The sequence below is a fragment of the Spinacia oleracea genome, chromosome 5, assembly GCF_020520425.1.
Source record: "Spinacia oleracea cultivar Varoflay chromosome 5, BTI_SOV_V1, whole genome shotgun sequence".
NCBI classification, from domain to species: Eukaryota; Viridiplantae; Streptophyta; class Magnoliopsida; order Caryophyllales; family Amaranthaceae; genus Spinacia; species Spinacia oleracea.
In genome coordinates, this window is record NC_079491.1 from 51,984,849 (window position 1) to 51,999,533 (window position 14,685).

Sequence of the window (14,685 nt, forward strand, 5' to 3'; positions counted from 1 at the left end):
GGACTATCTACGGAGGGACGACACTTGGAGTCCTAAAGACTTGTTCTTGCTCGGTTCAGGCGCAGCTAGGGAGGGCACGCAACAAAGAGTATGCATCTAAATTATGCTATATGATTATGTGTAAATAATATGTATTCCTGGCTAAATGGTTGTTTCCGCATGATTTATGAATTGTCATATGTATCATAACCTAACAATACCCATATAGAGGGGTTGATTAGTATTAAAGGAAAGGTTGAATTTAATTGGAATGAGTCTTGTTTGATACCTTTGTGATCACTTACTTAATTCCAAGATAAAAACAGTTGTGAATAAATGTGGATTGTATGCCTTATTTGATTGTTGAGTCATAACAGAGTTTCAATTAGTAAATCATGTAAAGTGAAACTGAGTAGCAATAGCTTTAGACTGTGCACGTCTAAAGTGACGGACAAACAAGAGTTGGGGTTCATGGTGGTAGCCCATGGCCTTTTTCTCGGACCAGATTGATCACCGTGTCCTATTTTTATTCAAACGTTCCTCGATATCGCAGGTCATTGAGGTTACGGAGTCGTGCCCGTACCTCGTCTTCCTTAGTGAAGCTTCTAGCTAGAAAACTCGGTCCATTGTCTATTTCAATTAAAATAATATTATTGTTATAAAAGTTCTAGTCCAGTCTAGCCTAGTCTAGTCAAGTGTGATTTTCAAATTAATATGTTTTGTCTGCCCTTATTTATGTTTTATTAGTATCATGTTAGGATTGATCGTTTAATAGAATAATGTTAGGATCATTATTGATTTAGTATGTAGTACTCAGCTTTGTTGATTACGTGCTTTGTTTGTGTGTGTTGATCATGGCTATGCCTTATTGATTCTGTGATGACCCATTTTGGTGAGCAGTCTCTAAGGATCAATATAATAAGCGTTGCCATCTACAGGTTTGAAGATGATGCATCATTGGGATCGGGATTAGAGAGCTTGCATTTAGTTTTGTTTTGCTAAGTGACTTGGTTTGTTAATTTGGAGTTGAAATTTGTCGTACTATTTATATTTCCTTATTTCCGTTAATTGGTTTTTGGATTTAATATGTAATCGATTATTTATAAACCTAAAAGTTTGTTTTATGTTTTCCGCTGCAAAATTCTGAATAAGCCGTTACGTTTTCACACGGGCGATAATGTCTTGATAGTTCTCTACGTTTTATGTTAAAAAGTTATTTTAAAAAAGAGAGAATTGTGGGGTGTTACAAAGTGGTATTACTCTTTAACGTATCTTTGTATAATATTGACGGAAATCACTCTTTATATTTGAGCTATATGTTCATTTATAAAGATGGTGCACAATTACCATTATGCACGCGGGTGCATAAACCATATTTTGCCCAAGGTATGGAGTTAATTTGCCACATTACCCATAGTTTAACTCGATAGAGTGCACGCTGCACCGGCTACCATCTGCCGTAACAGCCACAAGGCGCCCCGCAACCTTAAATCTCTCTTCCTTCACAAAATCTCTACTCTTGGCTCCCCACTCTCCCGCTCTTCTTCAGTGGCTGTTCACATCTATCTCTTCTGGCAGATTATAAGAAAAATTACTCGTAATTTCTGCATCTTTTGGTAGAATTCATAAGCATTGTGTTGATTACCTAGGCTTGAATATGGCTAATTTGTCTCCCTAGCATCAAAATAGAATCATGAACTCTTTAAGGTTTGTTCTACACTCAAACTTCTGTTGTTATTCATTGATTGACCGATTGTCTTTTATGCGTTTGTTGTTGATTTTCTCATCTGGGTTATTTTGTAATTGCATTTTTCTTTCAATTGAGGGTGTGCATTGGTGATTTTTTCAATTGGTTTATGCTATGTTTATGTCTATTTGGGTCATTTTGTGTTGGATAGGAGCTTTTGGAGAAGGCACAAGAAGAAGGTTTTTGTTTCATTGGGAATAGCTGGAAGTGGGTATTTTCTGTACAAGCTGTATAATGCCCACAAACGCCGGCTTGCTGAACTCGAATTCGAACTCGCTGTGCAACGGGAGAATGATGAAAGCATTAAGGCTCAGTTAAGATGAACTTCATCTTGTTTTTGAGTGAATCTTGGTGAAAAACTTGTCTTTTGGTTTATAATTTATAATACTTTATCTTTATTCCAACTTGTAGAATGCAAGAACATTTCCAGACAATTCAAAAAATAGCTGACACAACAACATTGCCTCGAGCGATGAACTTCTTAAGCATTAGGATAAACGAGGAGTTAAACCTTTCGATGTTGACTGAGAGGCTGAAACAGGGAAAGGATGTTTTGACCCGTCCTGAGAAACTGGAACTGTGGGATAAACTTAAAGTACTGAGTATGTTGTCTTTGGTTTACTATTTTGACTTGTTGGTTGTGAACTGTTGAAAAGTCTGTTCTTATTTCTCAATGGAAGAGTTATTTTGCCAGGTTTCACGAAATTGGTTTCATCACTCTGGTCGGTTACTATGCTAAGCTTATTTGTTAAAATACAAGTGAACATACTGGGAAGACATCTGTACATTGATATTGCAAGATGCCAGGAAAACTCTCCCTTGCCAGTAAGAATTTGTTTCTTCTGTATCTCTTGTGCTTGTATGTATTTTCTGTGTCCAACTTTTTATACCTCTCGATTAAGGATTGTTAGTACATGTTATTTTTTTAACCTGTTTCTCTAGTTGCGTATAGTGGTCTAGGGCTGTTAAACATGTCGTTAACCTTATAGTTATGGACCTTGCTCCCTTAAACCCTTGAATAGAAATGGAACAAGTGCTACTTCAGAAATGGAAGGAAGTAGTGCATGATCTACCGAAACATCCGTTTTTGACAGATATTTCCTTAATTGTGTTATCTTGTTATCAGTGGGCAATATTTCGTGACAAGGCTGTCGCGTGCCTATCAAAAATAACCTAACTAGACCTCCTAACTATGTAGTCGGGCAAGTAAGCGAGTAGCCAATCAAAGATTGAGAATGGATTATCAAACTAATTCTAACTAAGAAGGTAATTAATAAGAAGACTAAAATCAAGGATTAAAAACACCTAGAGTTAAGCATCACCACTAGCATAATCAATGTAAAGATAAATTCCTATCCCAAACTAATTAAATAAATGTTCACGAGGAAAGGTAAACCTTAAATAATACCATAAATCTCTCCCGAGTATCAATGGCTTCCCTAAAATGCAATCAAGACCTACTCCCGTGGAATCATGCAAATTAAAGACATTAAACTCAATACCACAATTTCCTAACAATCCCTTCTACCTACTCCCGTAGAGAAATTCATGTCCTTAATTGAAATATTCAAATCCGTCAAAACCCAACTCCCGTTACGGTAAAGACAATGGAATGATAACAATACTAATTATTCATAATCTAGTATTGGAGATTATACAATCAATTAAGCAAGAACAATTAAACAATTAATTTGGGGATTAAAATAATAAATCATACATCAATCATGACTAGGGTTTACTTAACCCTAAATTATAAAACTACTCACGCATATTAACCAAACAAACAAAATAATATATCAAGGAGAACATAACTAATAAACTAATATATGAGATAAACGAAAAAATCAAAGAAATAATACTTGTTATTAATTAAGCCTTGAATGATAATCTTGTTTCAATAACCAAGAAAACAAAGTCAACTTATGTAATTGAACCCAAAATCAAAACTCCAAGCTCACAAGTCACGTCAATCTACCAAAAACAATCAAAACAATGAAATATGCCGTACCCTTCGTCCTCGGCGTTCCAGTTCTGTTCTGGAGTATATCCGAAGTAATTTTAGGTCTTCTATACTACTTGTATTTATACCTAAATATAATAAGAAGTATACTAACTATTAAACTCTAGTAATTAGCTCATTAAACATTCAATACGGGACCGAGAGAAGGCTGCCACGGCTCGGGTGTGGGATGTAAAGTAGGCCACGGGTACGCCGTGGTATTGGCTGCCCGGTGTTCTTGTATTTGTCTTGAACTCTTATTTGTATCACAATGTAAACACCTTGTAAACGTGGATGGCTCCTAGACATCGTACATTCGTACTCACTCTACCAACATCTTCTCCGAGGTCTACCAACTTGAGCTACTTACTACAAAACAAAATAAAACAAACACGAGGAGAGAAATATCGAAAATAACGAATAATAGCACTTTAAGATTAAAATATGAAAGAAATATGACAAACAATGGACTAATATGGCACATAAAATGTGTATATTATTGTGTTATCATTTCGCTTACTTTACAAGCAGTTGTCTTAATCTGTGAGTATAAGTTAGATTTCTAGGTGGATAGCAGTTCTGAGTTACCATTTGAATAATTACATTTGCTGTATGATATACTGAATCATATTAAGATGCTTCCCCTCCTTTCACTCTCGTAGTTAGAAAGTGAAGAAGATAAGAGATGTTGGAACATGGTCTTTTCTGCTTTTCGTAGGTGAAATGTGATTCTTAAATCTTAAGTAGCGGTTAGTTGAACCATTTGATTCATGACAAAGTTGATCTTTAGGTTGATGTCTCCTTGTTGAGGTGAGCATATCATTGAACTTTAGCTGTGAAGAGGCATAACTAAGAAGTTTGAGCCTGAAACAAGCTTTGCCTATAGTTATTAACCTCAATGCTTAAGGTAGTTCAGGAGAAAATAATATAAATAAGTAAAACGATATTAAATCTTAGCCATCACAAATGTTAACCAAATCTTTCTATTTAACTCATTTTTCATGCTACAAAAATTTGAATACCTAATCTACGTTTTATTGAGAGAAAATCCTAGCAGCTTTCTACTGAATCATATTAAGCAGCTTTGCCTATAGTGTTATCTGTCTGTCCTAAATTTTGTTACTCTTCTGCCCTCTGAACTATATTATGGACCTCATTACATGCAATTTCAAGTGCTTCCATCAAATGACACATCAACTTTGTAGATAACTTTCTTCCAGATCTACCGGAAATGATTGTGCTTTAAGCACTAGCATCTTCCTTTGCTATGAGATGCTGTCTCAAATTCCAAGTCGGCATGCTGTTGTCCTCTGTGGAAGCTAGCTTCAACTGAAACCCTTTGGTAGGAATGTGGAGGGTAAGGGCTAAAGATCTGTAATGGATATCTGAACGATTAGCTAGATTAATGTTACAAAACCGACATCAGCCTGAATGAAAAGACCGGAGGTACTTTAAATCAATTGCAAGTTAGATAATAGTCTCAGCCAAAGCTAAGGTTTTTTTTTCTCCCAATTGTTCATGGCTTATATCAGATACTCTCCTCCATATTTTATTAAGTGGTGCACTTTCCATTTATGGAATCTTTCCCTCTTATTTTATAATTTTCTTCTTACTCCATGGACCTCACTAGTCATATTTTATCATTTCTTCCTTACCTTTGAATACTTTAATATCCCCACTATCTTTTATTACAATTGTTTACTCCCCACTTACCCCACTTACATCTTATTTTATAGGCTAAAGTCATATCAACTTTTTAGTCACCAACTATTCATTTAGATTATCAAAAGAAGTACGTCATACATTACATATAACAGTTTAAAATAGAAAAAGGAGGAGTTTGTATAACCTGTCGCTGACAGAGACAAGGAAAAGATGGAAAAAGTTAGGGTTTGCTCTCTCCTCTTTTCAATATAGTAAATTCTAACTGTTAGGAAACCATTAAAGTCACGTGGTTTTGGCCTTTTTAAAAAATAAATAAGTATTACTTGTCAATAATTGGAACCTTATACCATAAGGCGTTGGGCCTTGAGCCTGGATAAAAGACGCAAAGGCGCGCACCTTTTGGAGGGTGCTTGAGCCTGTCATGGCTAGGCGCTAGGACCTATGCCTTGGGCGCGCCCTTTTTAAAACTAAGATATAGGTCTTTTCACTGATGTTGAAAGAGAGTAGTTCTATAATTTTTAATTTTTTAAAACTTTTTTAATGAAAAGAATGAGAGTAGTAGTTGATATTTAGTTTATTGAAGGTTAGATACTATATGTTTCCAATGTTGTTTGACATAACCATATCATCTGGGGTTTTCGTGAATAGCTGTAGCTCTCTGTTTCGGTCACTAAGTTTGTTCAAGCGCTTATGAGATCTTTAAGCGAATGATAAAATGATTGCTACAGCTAGTGTTTTTGTGTGTTGCAGTGGTGCTACTTTAACACTACAACAGTGTTTGTGGGAAGGTTGTGCACATCGTACCTCCTGTATGCCCCCTCTTTCTAGGAAGACCAGAATTAGGTTGCTGTTTGGTATTGAGTTTGTATTGTTGAAATGCCTTCTTTTGCCTAGTTTTTTTTAACCTTCAACTCCCTAATTATACAGTTATTATACTGGCTAATGGCTGCTATGAGTAATTTTTTAAAACAGTGCACTTCACTCAGTCACTCACCAAATTGGCAGAATTTGGATGCGAAGAAAGCTTACAAGTACAAATTTCTTTTATTGTTTTCCAATTCTTTTCTGATTAGGTTTTTGAACAAAGAAGTTTCTCTTATGTCCTGAATATTAAATCAAACAGTTTGATACCTGTAACAAATGGACACTCCCCCCTTTTTTCCCCCCAAAAAACCTTTCCAATGGATATGCTAATTCCATGTTCACTCCTGCCTTTTCTTTCCTTCTCTTTATTCATTTGAACTATTTGATTTATGTCAAGAAAACCTTAGGCTGTCACTAATTATATTAATCAACCAACAAGATTTAAATATGTAGTTATACTGGCAAACATGACTTGTATCTGGAGTGAATGAAGAGATTTAGGGGCAATTTGGAGAGATTTAGTGGACAAAGAGTATTTCGTTAGGTTGAGCATGATTTACATCATTAGCTGAAAGTAACTCATGGACCTTCATTTGACTGAGTAACTTTCTCCTAATTGGGTAAGACGTATGTCAACCGTGCAAAGAATCAAGTAGCAAATATTTCATTTACATATATATCTTTGAAATGGGAGTTGTATGACTTTGATCACAATATTTTGTTCGTTAGTTGCTTGCATTTTTAGTGAAGCCTATTAGGAAGTTCTGTCAGGTAAGTTTTGTGCCTTTAGCTTGAAGACCACTACATGAACTATGTCCATAGTGAATTGGAGGCTTTATGGTTCATGTAAGCTGGAGCCTGGAGCCACACCCAATGGAAAAGGGTGGTTATCGAATACATTCCAGTAATTTTAGAAAAACATACATATTAGGCACATACAGAAAGGGAAGATTACACTGTTTACAAAATGCTTCTAATTTGTGGGTGACTTGAGACAGTGTTCGGAACTGAGTGATCTTAGTAGCTAGAGTAAAGAAAGCAATAGCAATAACTATAGAAGCAACAAGAGAAACATAAATAGTCAAAATGCTGGAAGCAGGGTTTTGGATAAGCAGTAAATGTTTCATGCTAGGCTTAGTATTGGTGCTGCACCCTGCATGGGTGGTCTTATGGTCAAATGAAAAATCTCCTGTGTAGCACGGGGTATATAGATTCCTGTGTTGTAAGTGATTTTAGCCTACAACTGATTGTTAAACCCTATATGGTGAATGGTGGTTAATTAATTTATGGGCCAAGGCGACGGGCTTTTTCAAGAGGTACTTGGTTGGGGTGGTTCAAGGGAACTGGGGTATTCTTTAATTTACTTTTTTTTGTTGTAGAAAACAGCTTTCCCTCTTCTGGTTGTTGCCCTTCTTCTGACCTGTTAATATAATCCATTTTCTTATAAAATAACATGTTTGCTAAGTTTGTACGTGAACAAGTAACAATTCGCCTATCTAGCCCATACATTGTAAAATTTCAACGAAGATTGGAACGAATTCACTATGTTGTTTCAGGTAATTCGTGGGGTGACTCCCATTATAGTAGTAAAACCAAGACGTATAGGTGGATTGAGTCACAAAATTTCCATTGGAATAGTATCTATACAAAGAAATACACTTGCCATTGGTTGGTAGGTTCCATGGCGTGGTGCATTAATTAGAGTGACAATGCAAGGCATTTATTTACATTTAAATTCAGTCATACTCACTCATGGAAATCAATTAGCAGGCAAGGGGGTATTTTATTCTTGGTGTTTTCCCCTTGGTTTTAATCACTGTTTGTCTAAGTTATTTCTCGTGTTTTGATGCTTTGAGTAACTTTTTGTTTATCCCCAGGGGCATTGGGGCATTTGGGAGGGTTGTGTCTTGTGTCGTTTCTTGCCTTTTTAATTTCCTGATGTTATGTTTGGTTGTCTTTGGAGACGAGTAAACTATCTTAATAGCAGAAAAGATAAAGATAAACTTCACTGTAATTGATAAGGAAAATGGAAGAAAAGATGTTAATTAAAGCTACTTTCACTTTACAGGAAGAAGCTAGCCTCATGGATCAGGATGATGAGCAGAATTTTCTAGCCAGAGCTGATTTTCTGGCTAGCCACGGCTTGCCTGCTTTAGTCTTCAATATGCAGGTTGCTGCAGCAGAAGTTCTAAAAAGGTGAGTTATCTGTTGCATAATCATTTAGGCAACCTTGTTTTGTATTTCGCTACATAGAAAAGGGCTGTATAAATTTTTCTCAGAATAACTAATCTTGTCGTAATTGTGACATTTGCTCATTAATGTCTAGTTGTCTACAAAACTAGCATCATGGACGTTCATCTTTAAAAGGTCCTGCCAGGAACAATTTGTAGTTGGGACCTTTTAAAGGTGAACGTCCATAGTTGAGACTGCCTTTGTCAAAATTTCCTTGATTATTTCCATGTTACCATGGTCCATGGTTACATCACTGCAGGATATGAGCCATAGAAATTTAGCATCTTTGAACTATTTCCATTCTACGTTGGATGATAAACATGTGTGTATTAAGAAAATGAAAGGGAGGAAAATAAAATCTTATTGTTTTAATGTCCAATTAATTTCGATGCCATATTAGCTGCTAAAGTAGCCAAAGAAAGAGCTTGTTTGAACCATATAACTTCCTTGTCACTTGCTCCTTTCTGCAAGTATTGCCAGCCAGCCAGACCTCTTTCTCAAAGTAACAAACAGTCTTTATGCAATATTTTCTTCCAGATTGCAGAAAAGTTTCACACCTGAAATAAAGATGATCCATGGCTCATTTCGTGACCCACACAAAGCACAGAGAAAATCAGTTTGTGTATTCCATTTTGAGCATCATGTCCTTTGAAGCTAACCTCTGGTGAACAGTGAACCAGGATGTGAAGATACACTAAGTTTACCAGATTGTTTTGAACGACTTGTTTCCATGGAACATGTGAGAACAGTCAAACAGGTCCTTTCACACCTTGATACAGCTTCTTTATAGATATTTTTCCTCTCCAACCATTCATTGCTGTAAACCTCCATGATCCAACACCCACTTTCTACTTGCAAGAACTTTTATACATGGCTTTATCGTGCTCACTTTTTGTCTTGCTTCATTTACACTTCCGAAAGTCATAGGACAACTTACGCAGCACACACAACAACTGTATTCCAGATCAGAATATCCCTAAACTTCGTAGTTCAGAGCAACTGCTTTCCAGATCCCGGGAGACTAAAGCCTTCGAAGAAGGATTAGCAGTTCCTGTACATAGATCACTCTCCCAAATATCTGAACTTCTCTCATAGCTAGGCATGAAGAGTAACTGACACCAATATGTTTATATACCAAACAGAATCTTTTTTTTTTGGATATATCATAGAATTTTATGCCATTCAAAATTCCAGCCATTAACAACCTATCTCCACGTTACAGGCAGGACCCTGAGTAGCTAGGGGGAGAAACAAGAAAACAGGACAGGCCTTAGCAAGGCCAAACAACAGAAAAAAATCAGCTATTTAAAATGTTGAAATCCAAACACCGTCTCTATTGCTAACTTGTCCCAATATGCTCTATACAATGTATTTGACATCCTCTACAGTTTTCTCTATACCAAGGATTTTGTTGTTCCAGAACCCATCATTTCTTGCTTGCCAAACTTTATAAACCAGACCACTCACAGCAACACTGATTATTTTCCAATTGATCATGGAATCCGTGTATGACCCCCCTGATCGACTGGAAGACATGCAGCTGGCTCTTCCTTTTAATGTATTCACATTCAAAGAGGAAGTGTTGGTGTGTTTCAGTATCTGTGCCACAGATGAGACATACATCAGTTTGGCTAATATTAAACCTCTGAAGCTTTGCTCTTTGTTTGTTACCTTTCCAAAGTTTCTAATGAAGTGATGAATCTGTGCTTAGGTAAGGACACCCTATTCCAAACATCCCCCCCCCCCCCCCCCCAAGGAATAACATTCTGGCTGCAGTATACTATTTGCTTATAAATCTTGCTAATTGGGAACTTCGGTGAGGCTGGCCATTTGTTGCAGAGAAGTCTGCAACAGGCCAAACAGAATCATCTCCATCGAATAAAGCCTGCTAACGTTGTATAATTGCTTAGCAGACCAAGTCGTGATTCTAGGAATCTAGCTAAAATTATTTCTGTCAAAAAAAGTTTCTTTAAAGCTAGAGGAACCCCCAGTTATCTAAAAGGGCCCTCCCCCACATTCATATGAAGCGCATTCTGACAGAGTTACATACTACTTTGGTCAGAATTAGCTTCTAGACCAGAAGCCTTGAATAGTTTTACGGAAGTAACCTATAAAAGCTCAATAGACAACACATATCACCTCTAGCAAATATCAAAAGGTCGTTAGCGAAACAAATGAATGACGTCAATGACCTGAATTTTCTTGCATGGTGGAAATTAAAATTTAGATTCTGAGCAAGCGCTTTGAATCGCCTAGATAAATGCTCCATTCCAATTACAAAAACATTGGTTCACCTTTTCTGTGCCCCTTCTTAGCAGCAAATGGCTAGCAAGGTCTTCGTCTATTTATCAAGACTGGCAAAGACGTAGAAGAAACACATTACACCACCCAACCAACAGAAACGACGAAACCCTAGCCTCAATAAAGAGTATATGAAATCTTTAAATTATAGAGAATCATATGTTATTTTTTCGAGTCATCTTTGGGCATACACCTAGGAGACAAGGTTTTCCGTTTTCAATCACTTGATAAGCTCAGTAGTCAGTAGATAATAGAATGTTATCAAATATGTGTGTCTTAGGATGAATACTCACTGACATTAATCCATCACTTCTCCAAATACTTTCTGAAACTAGGTAGTTGGTAATGTAGTCTTTAATAGAATACGGGCAACTAATCATAGGAACCAAGGTCACATATGTAATTTAATTATTGGAAACACGAAAAAGTTCCAAAAATTGATAGCTTCAATTATTGGCACAAAATTGTTCCAATTTCATGCCTTAAAAGTACAACAACAACAACAACAAAGCCTTAGTCCCAAAGTGATTTGGGGTCGGCTAACATGAATCGTCACTTTCTATTGATGGTTTCCCCCCTCCCCCCCCCCCCCCCCCCCCCCCCCCCCCCCCCCCCAATCAGTTTACTTTATTCCATTTTTGCCATACCCCTTTACCATCTTATCCGACAATATTTACACTTATATTCTTTTACTTTATTCACTTTTTTCTTACACCCACCCACCTCTTTACTCTCTCTCTCCCTCTTATACTTTATCTTACCCCCACACTCATTTTTACGGACTCTCTCTTACTTTATCTTACACCCACTCATTTTTTTCAAAACATATTTACAGTAAATGAGTTGAACAAAAAAAAGCGGAGGTAGTATAGTTTTCGTTCATCTGATTTTGAAACTAGAGAAAAAACTAGTAGGACATCAAATTGATTTAAAAGTCAAAGAAAATGATTCAAATGTGAACTAGCCAACTAGAAACCAGTTTGGGAAGTTGCAAAATTATGTAAATGACATTAATGATACAGATGAAATCTTGAGCGTCCATTTATCAAGGTATAATGGCTCAGATTAGTTATTAGTTCACATTAATCACCAGTCCTCTTGAATATATGTTTGGTATCAATCAGCTGGTTCTCAAATTCTAGTCTCTAATTTTTTTTGATAATTTAAGAAGTAATTTATTTATTCAAGAAGCATGTATGTTTTTGAAGAGACTTCACTAAACATGTGATACGATAGGTGGTATCTTTAAGTGGAAATTCTAACAGCTGTTGAGCTGATTGTCATTGCAGCAAGCAGCTGAGCGATGTCTTTGATTCCTCAATACTTCATGAAACTATTGTTCAAATACTTGACACATTCATGAGCATGGGAAGGCCTTGTCATTGGAATGAATTCTTGATGCCTGCGGATGCTAAATTACCAAGCTTAACTCCATCCTTGAGCAGTAATGATTTAATTCTTTCTGACGTTCCCAAATTTGATCAACTAATGACAGAGACGTATACAGTTTTATCAAGGTATGCATGTAACTCCCTTTTTTAGCAGTTGCAAGTTCTAATTTGTATCTCATTGCCGAATTTGTATCTTTTAGTGCTAACTGCTAACTTATGACAAAGACACATTGGCTTGTTTCTCATTGCCCAACTTGTATCTTTTAGTGCTTGCATAAATTCATATTTGTGTAGAGAGTGACACCAATATCTTGATCATGAAATTCTGACAAGGCTCTCTATGTGGGATGGAGAAATGAAGCTCCATCCCTTCTTAGAAAGGTAAGTGGGACTTCCTGGACCTATAGGATAGTTTGTGTGGGATTTTCTAATTTGTAATTCAATATGAGTTCTGATTGTTACTTGCGTTACTCAGGCCCATATTTAAGGCTCTAGCCTAGGATTAGTGATTTTATGAAAAAAATTGCAGTGTCAGTTTGGAAAAAAAATTGCAGTGTTAGTTTGGAAAAAATATTGAGGTTTCAAGTGTTCATACCCTTACGTAGAGGTAGCTCGTGAGCTTGTTTGTCCTAGTTGGGTCTCGGTCTTGTATGGGCAATCTGAGGTGTGAAAAGACTAGTTAAGGTAAAGAATTTTTTGGCACTGACTGGTCCTTCCTAGAACTAGTTAATTGTTCATTTGTTTGGAAAGATATTTGAAAAAACGGAAAAAAAAAGTGTTTTTAATTCCATGGGGAACATCAGGCCATGGGCCTGGTTTTTTAATCTAGTTAGGCCATGCTTGGCATATGGCCCATTCTGCTGATATTGAAGTATTGAATACAGGTACTTGAGAATTTGTTGTGCGGGGAAAAGAAGCATATTTGTTGCTGCAGAGAAAATAAGCTGAAACATGATGCCTAATTATTGGTCTTTTAATCAGTAATGTTGTGTTGATAGTTTATAGTTAGTTTGGGGTGTTTGGTTTGATTTTGCTTGGCTTAATTAATAAAGTTGTGTTAATTTGTTGCAGTGACGAGTTCACAAACGTGGTAGATGTATCACTGAAAACTGTGGTGAGTGCAACAGTGGAAGGCATTTTTGTGGATCAATCAGGAGCAGGAGCAGGAACACCGTCATCAGGGGTAGCATTGGTGAAACTAATGCCACGAGTTGCTCAAATGAGTCAGTTACTAGTTGATGAACCTACAACTAATCAGTTTGTTCAAACAATTAAAAATATACAGGACGTCGAGTTGTTCTTCACTATCCTCTATGCAAATGCCTTGACTGTGTAGTCACTATCGAGATTGTACGATAGTTGTTTATCTCTAAGACTCAGATAGATAGAAATTGGTCTACATTCTACACCATCAGGCATCAGAGACGGGACGTTGTTGAGATGGAAGTTTGGAGAGAGAGAAACTGTCTAGCATTCTTCCTCATACGGAATTTTTTAAATGAAAGCTTTCAAGTCAATAAAAATACCATCAAAACATGTCCAACGTAAGTTGAAGTGGGTTAAAATGAGAAACTGTTGGTTAGTGCTAGGTCACAAACAATTCACTATTTAGTCCTCTTTTCCGATCGAGTTATATTGTAGAACTAAGTCTATGTGCAATATTATGAGTTTAAATGCCTTATTATTGTTTTATATTTATATTATTTTAATGTCACAATTCTCACAGTGAATAATTCAAAACATCCAACCTCTACCCCCTCCTGTAAATGCAGTTTTATATTTAATCTTGTATGTAATTTCTAAGCAACTTTTAAATTGCAAAATTCTTTTTGAGTTTTTAGTTATATTATTTTAAAAGTTTTTATCATTCTTTTCGGTACGTTTGCTAATGCTCATGTTTTGTTCGTAATAACTTAAATACTTGTTATGGAAAATTACAAAAGTTTGATATATGTTTTGTTGTTTATAATAACTCGTTTGGTTTAGGGTTTTAGGGTTTAGGGTTTAGGGTTTAGAATTAGTCATTACACTTACCTTTGCACAAAGTTTTCGGTGATAAGTGGTGTTGTGGGCAAAATTACCATGCCTTCGTGCACCAATGAAGATGTGACACCTGGCACGTATTGCGCCCCCTAAGCAGAAATCATGCAAAGTCTACTCCGGGGCATGAGTATTAATCTAGGTATTTACAATGTATGTATTTAAGTATGTATAAATGTACGTATAAAACCTATACCTGGAAAAGGGCTTAATTAGTATGTATCCCAAGCGAATTACTAAGCACAATAGGCCCAAATAGCCCACTATTGCTACAAGGGATCAAAGAATTGTAAGGAGAAAGGACACGTGTCCTTCTCCCATTCCCCAGCCAATCATGTAAGGGGAATATTAGGTCATTCCCACAAAAACCTAGTACTATAAATATTCCCACTTCCCTAGAAAAAAGGGTCACAATCAATACATTCTAGGGCAATTGCTGCTCTGCCTTCTCTCTACTTTCTCTCTCT

The 14,685-nt window shown here is 36.4% G+C and overlaps 1 protein-coding gene across 1 annotated transcript; it reads left to right on the forward strand.

Moving 5' to 3' along the window:
- The first annotated feature begins 1,390 nt into the window (after positions 1–1,390).
- On the forward strand, positions 1,391–13,870 carry LOC110790551 (peroxisome biogenesis protein 3-2). The gene is made up of 7 exons (XM_021995327.2): positions 1,391–1,686; positions 1,878–2,039; positions 2,138–2,328; positions 2,421–2,551; positions 8,323–8,450; positions 12,077–12,304; positions 13,250–13,870. Exons 1-7 carry the CDS (start codon positions 1,673–1,675, stop codon positions 13,512–13,514), a joined length of 1,119 nt encoding a protein of 372 aa, XP_021851019.1. The 5' UTR covers positions 1,391–1,672; the 3' UTR covers positions 13,515–13,870.
- The last annotated feature ends 815 nt before the right edge of the window (positions 13,871–14,685 follow it).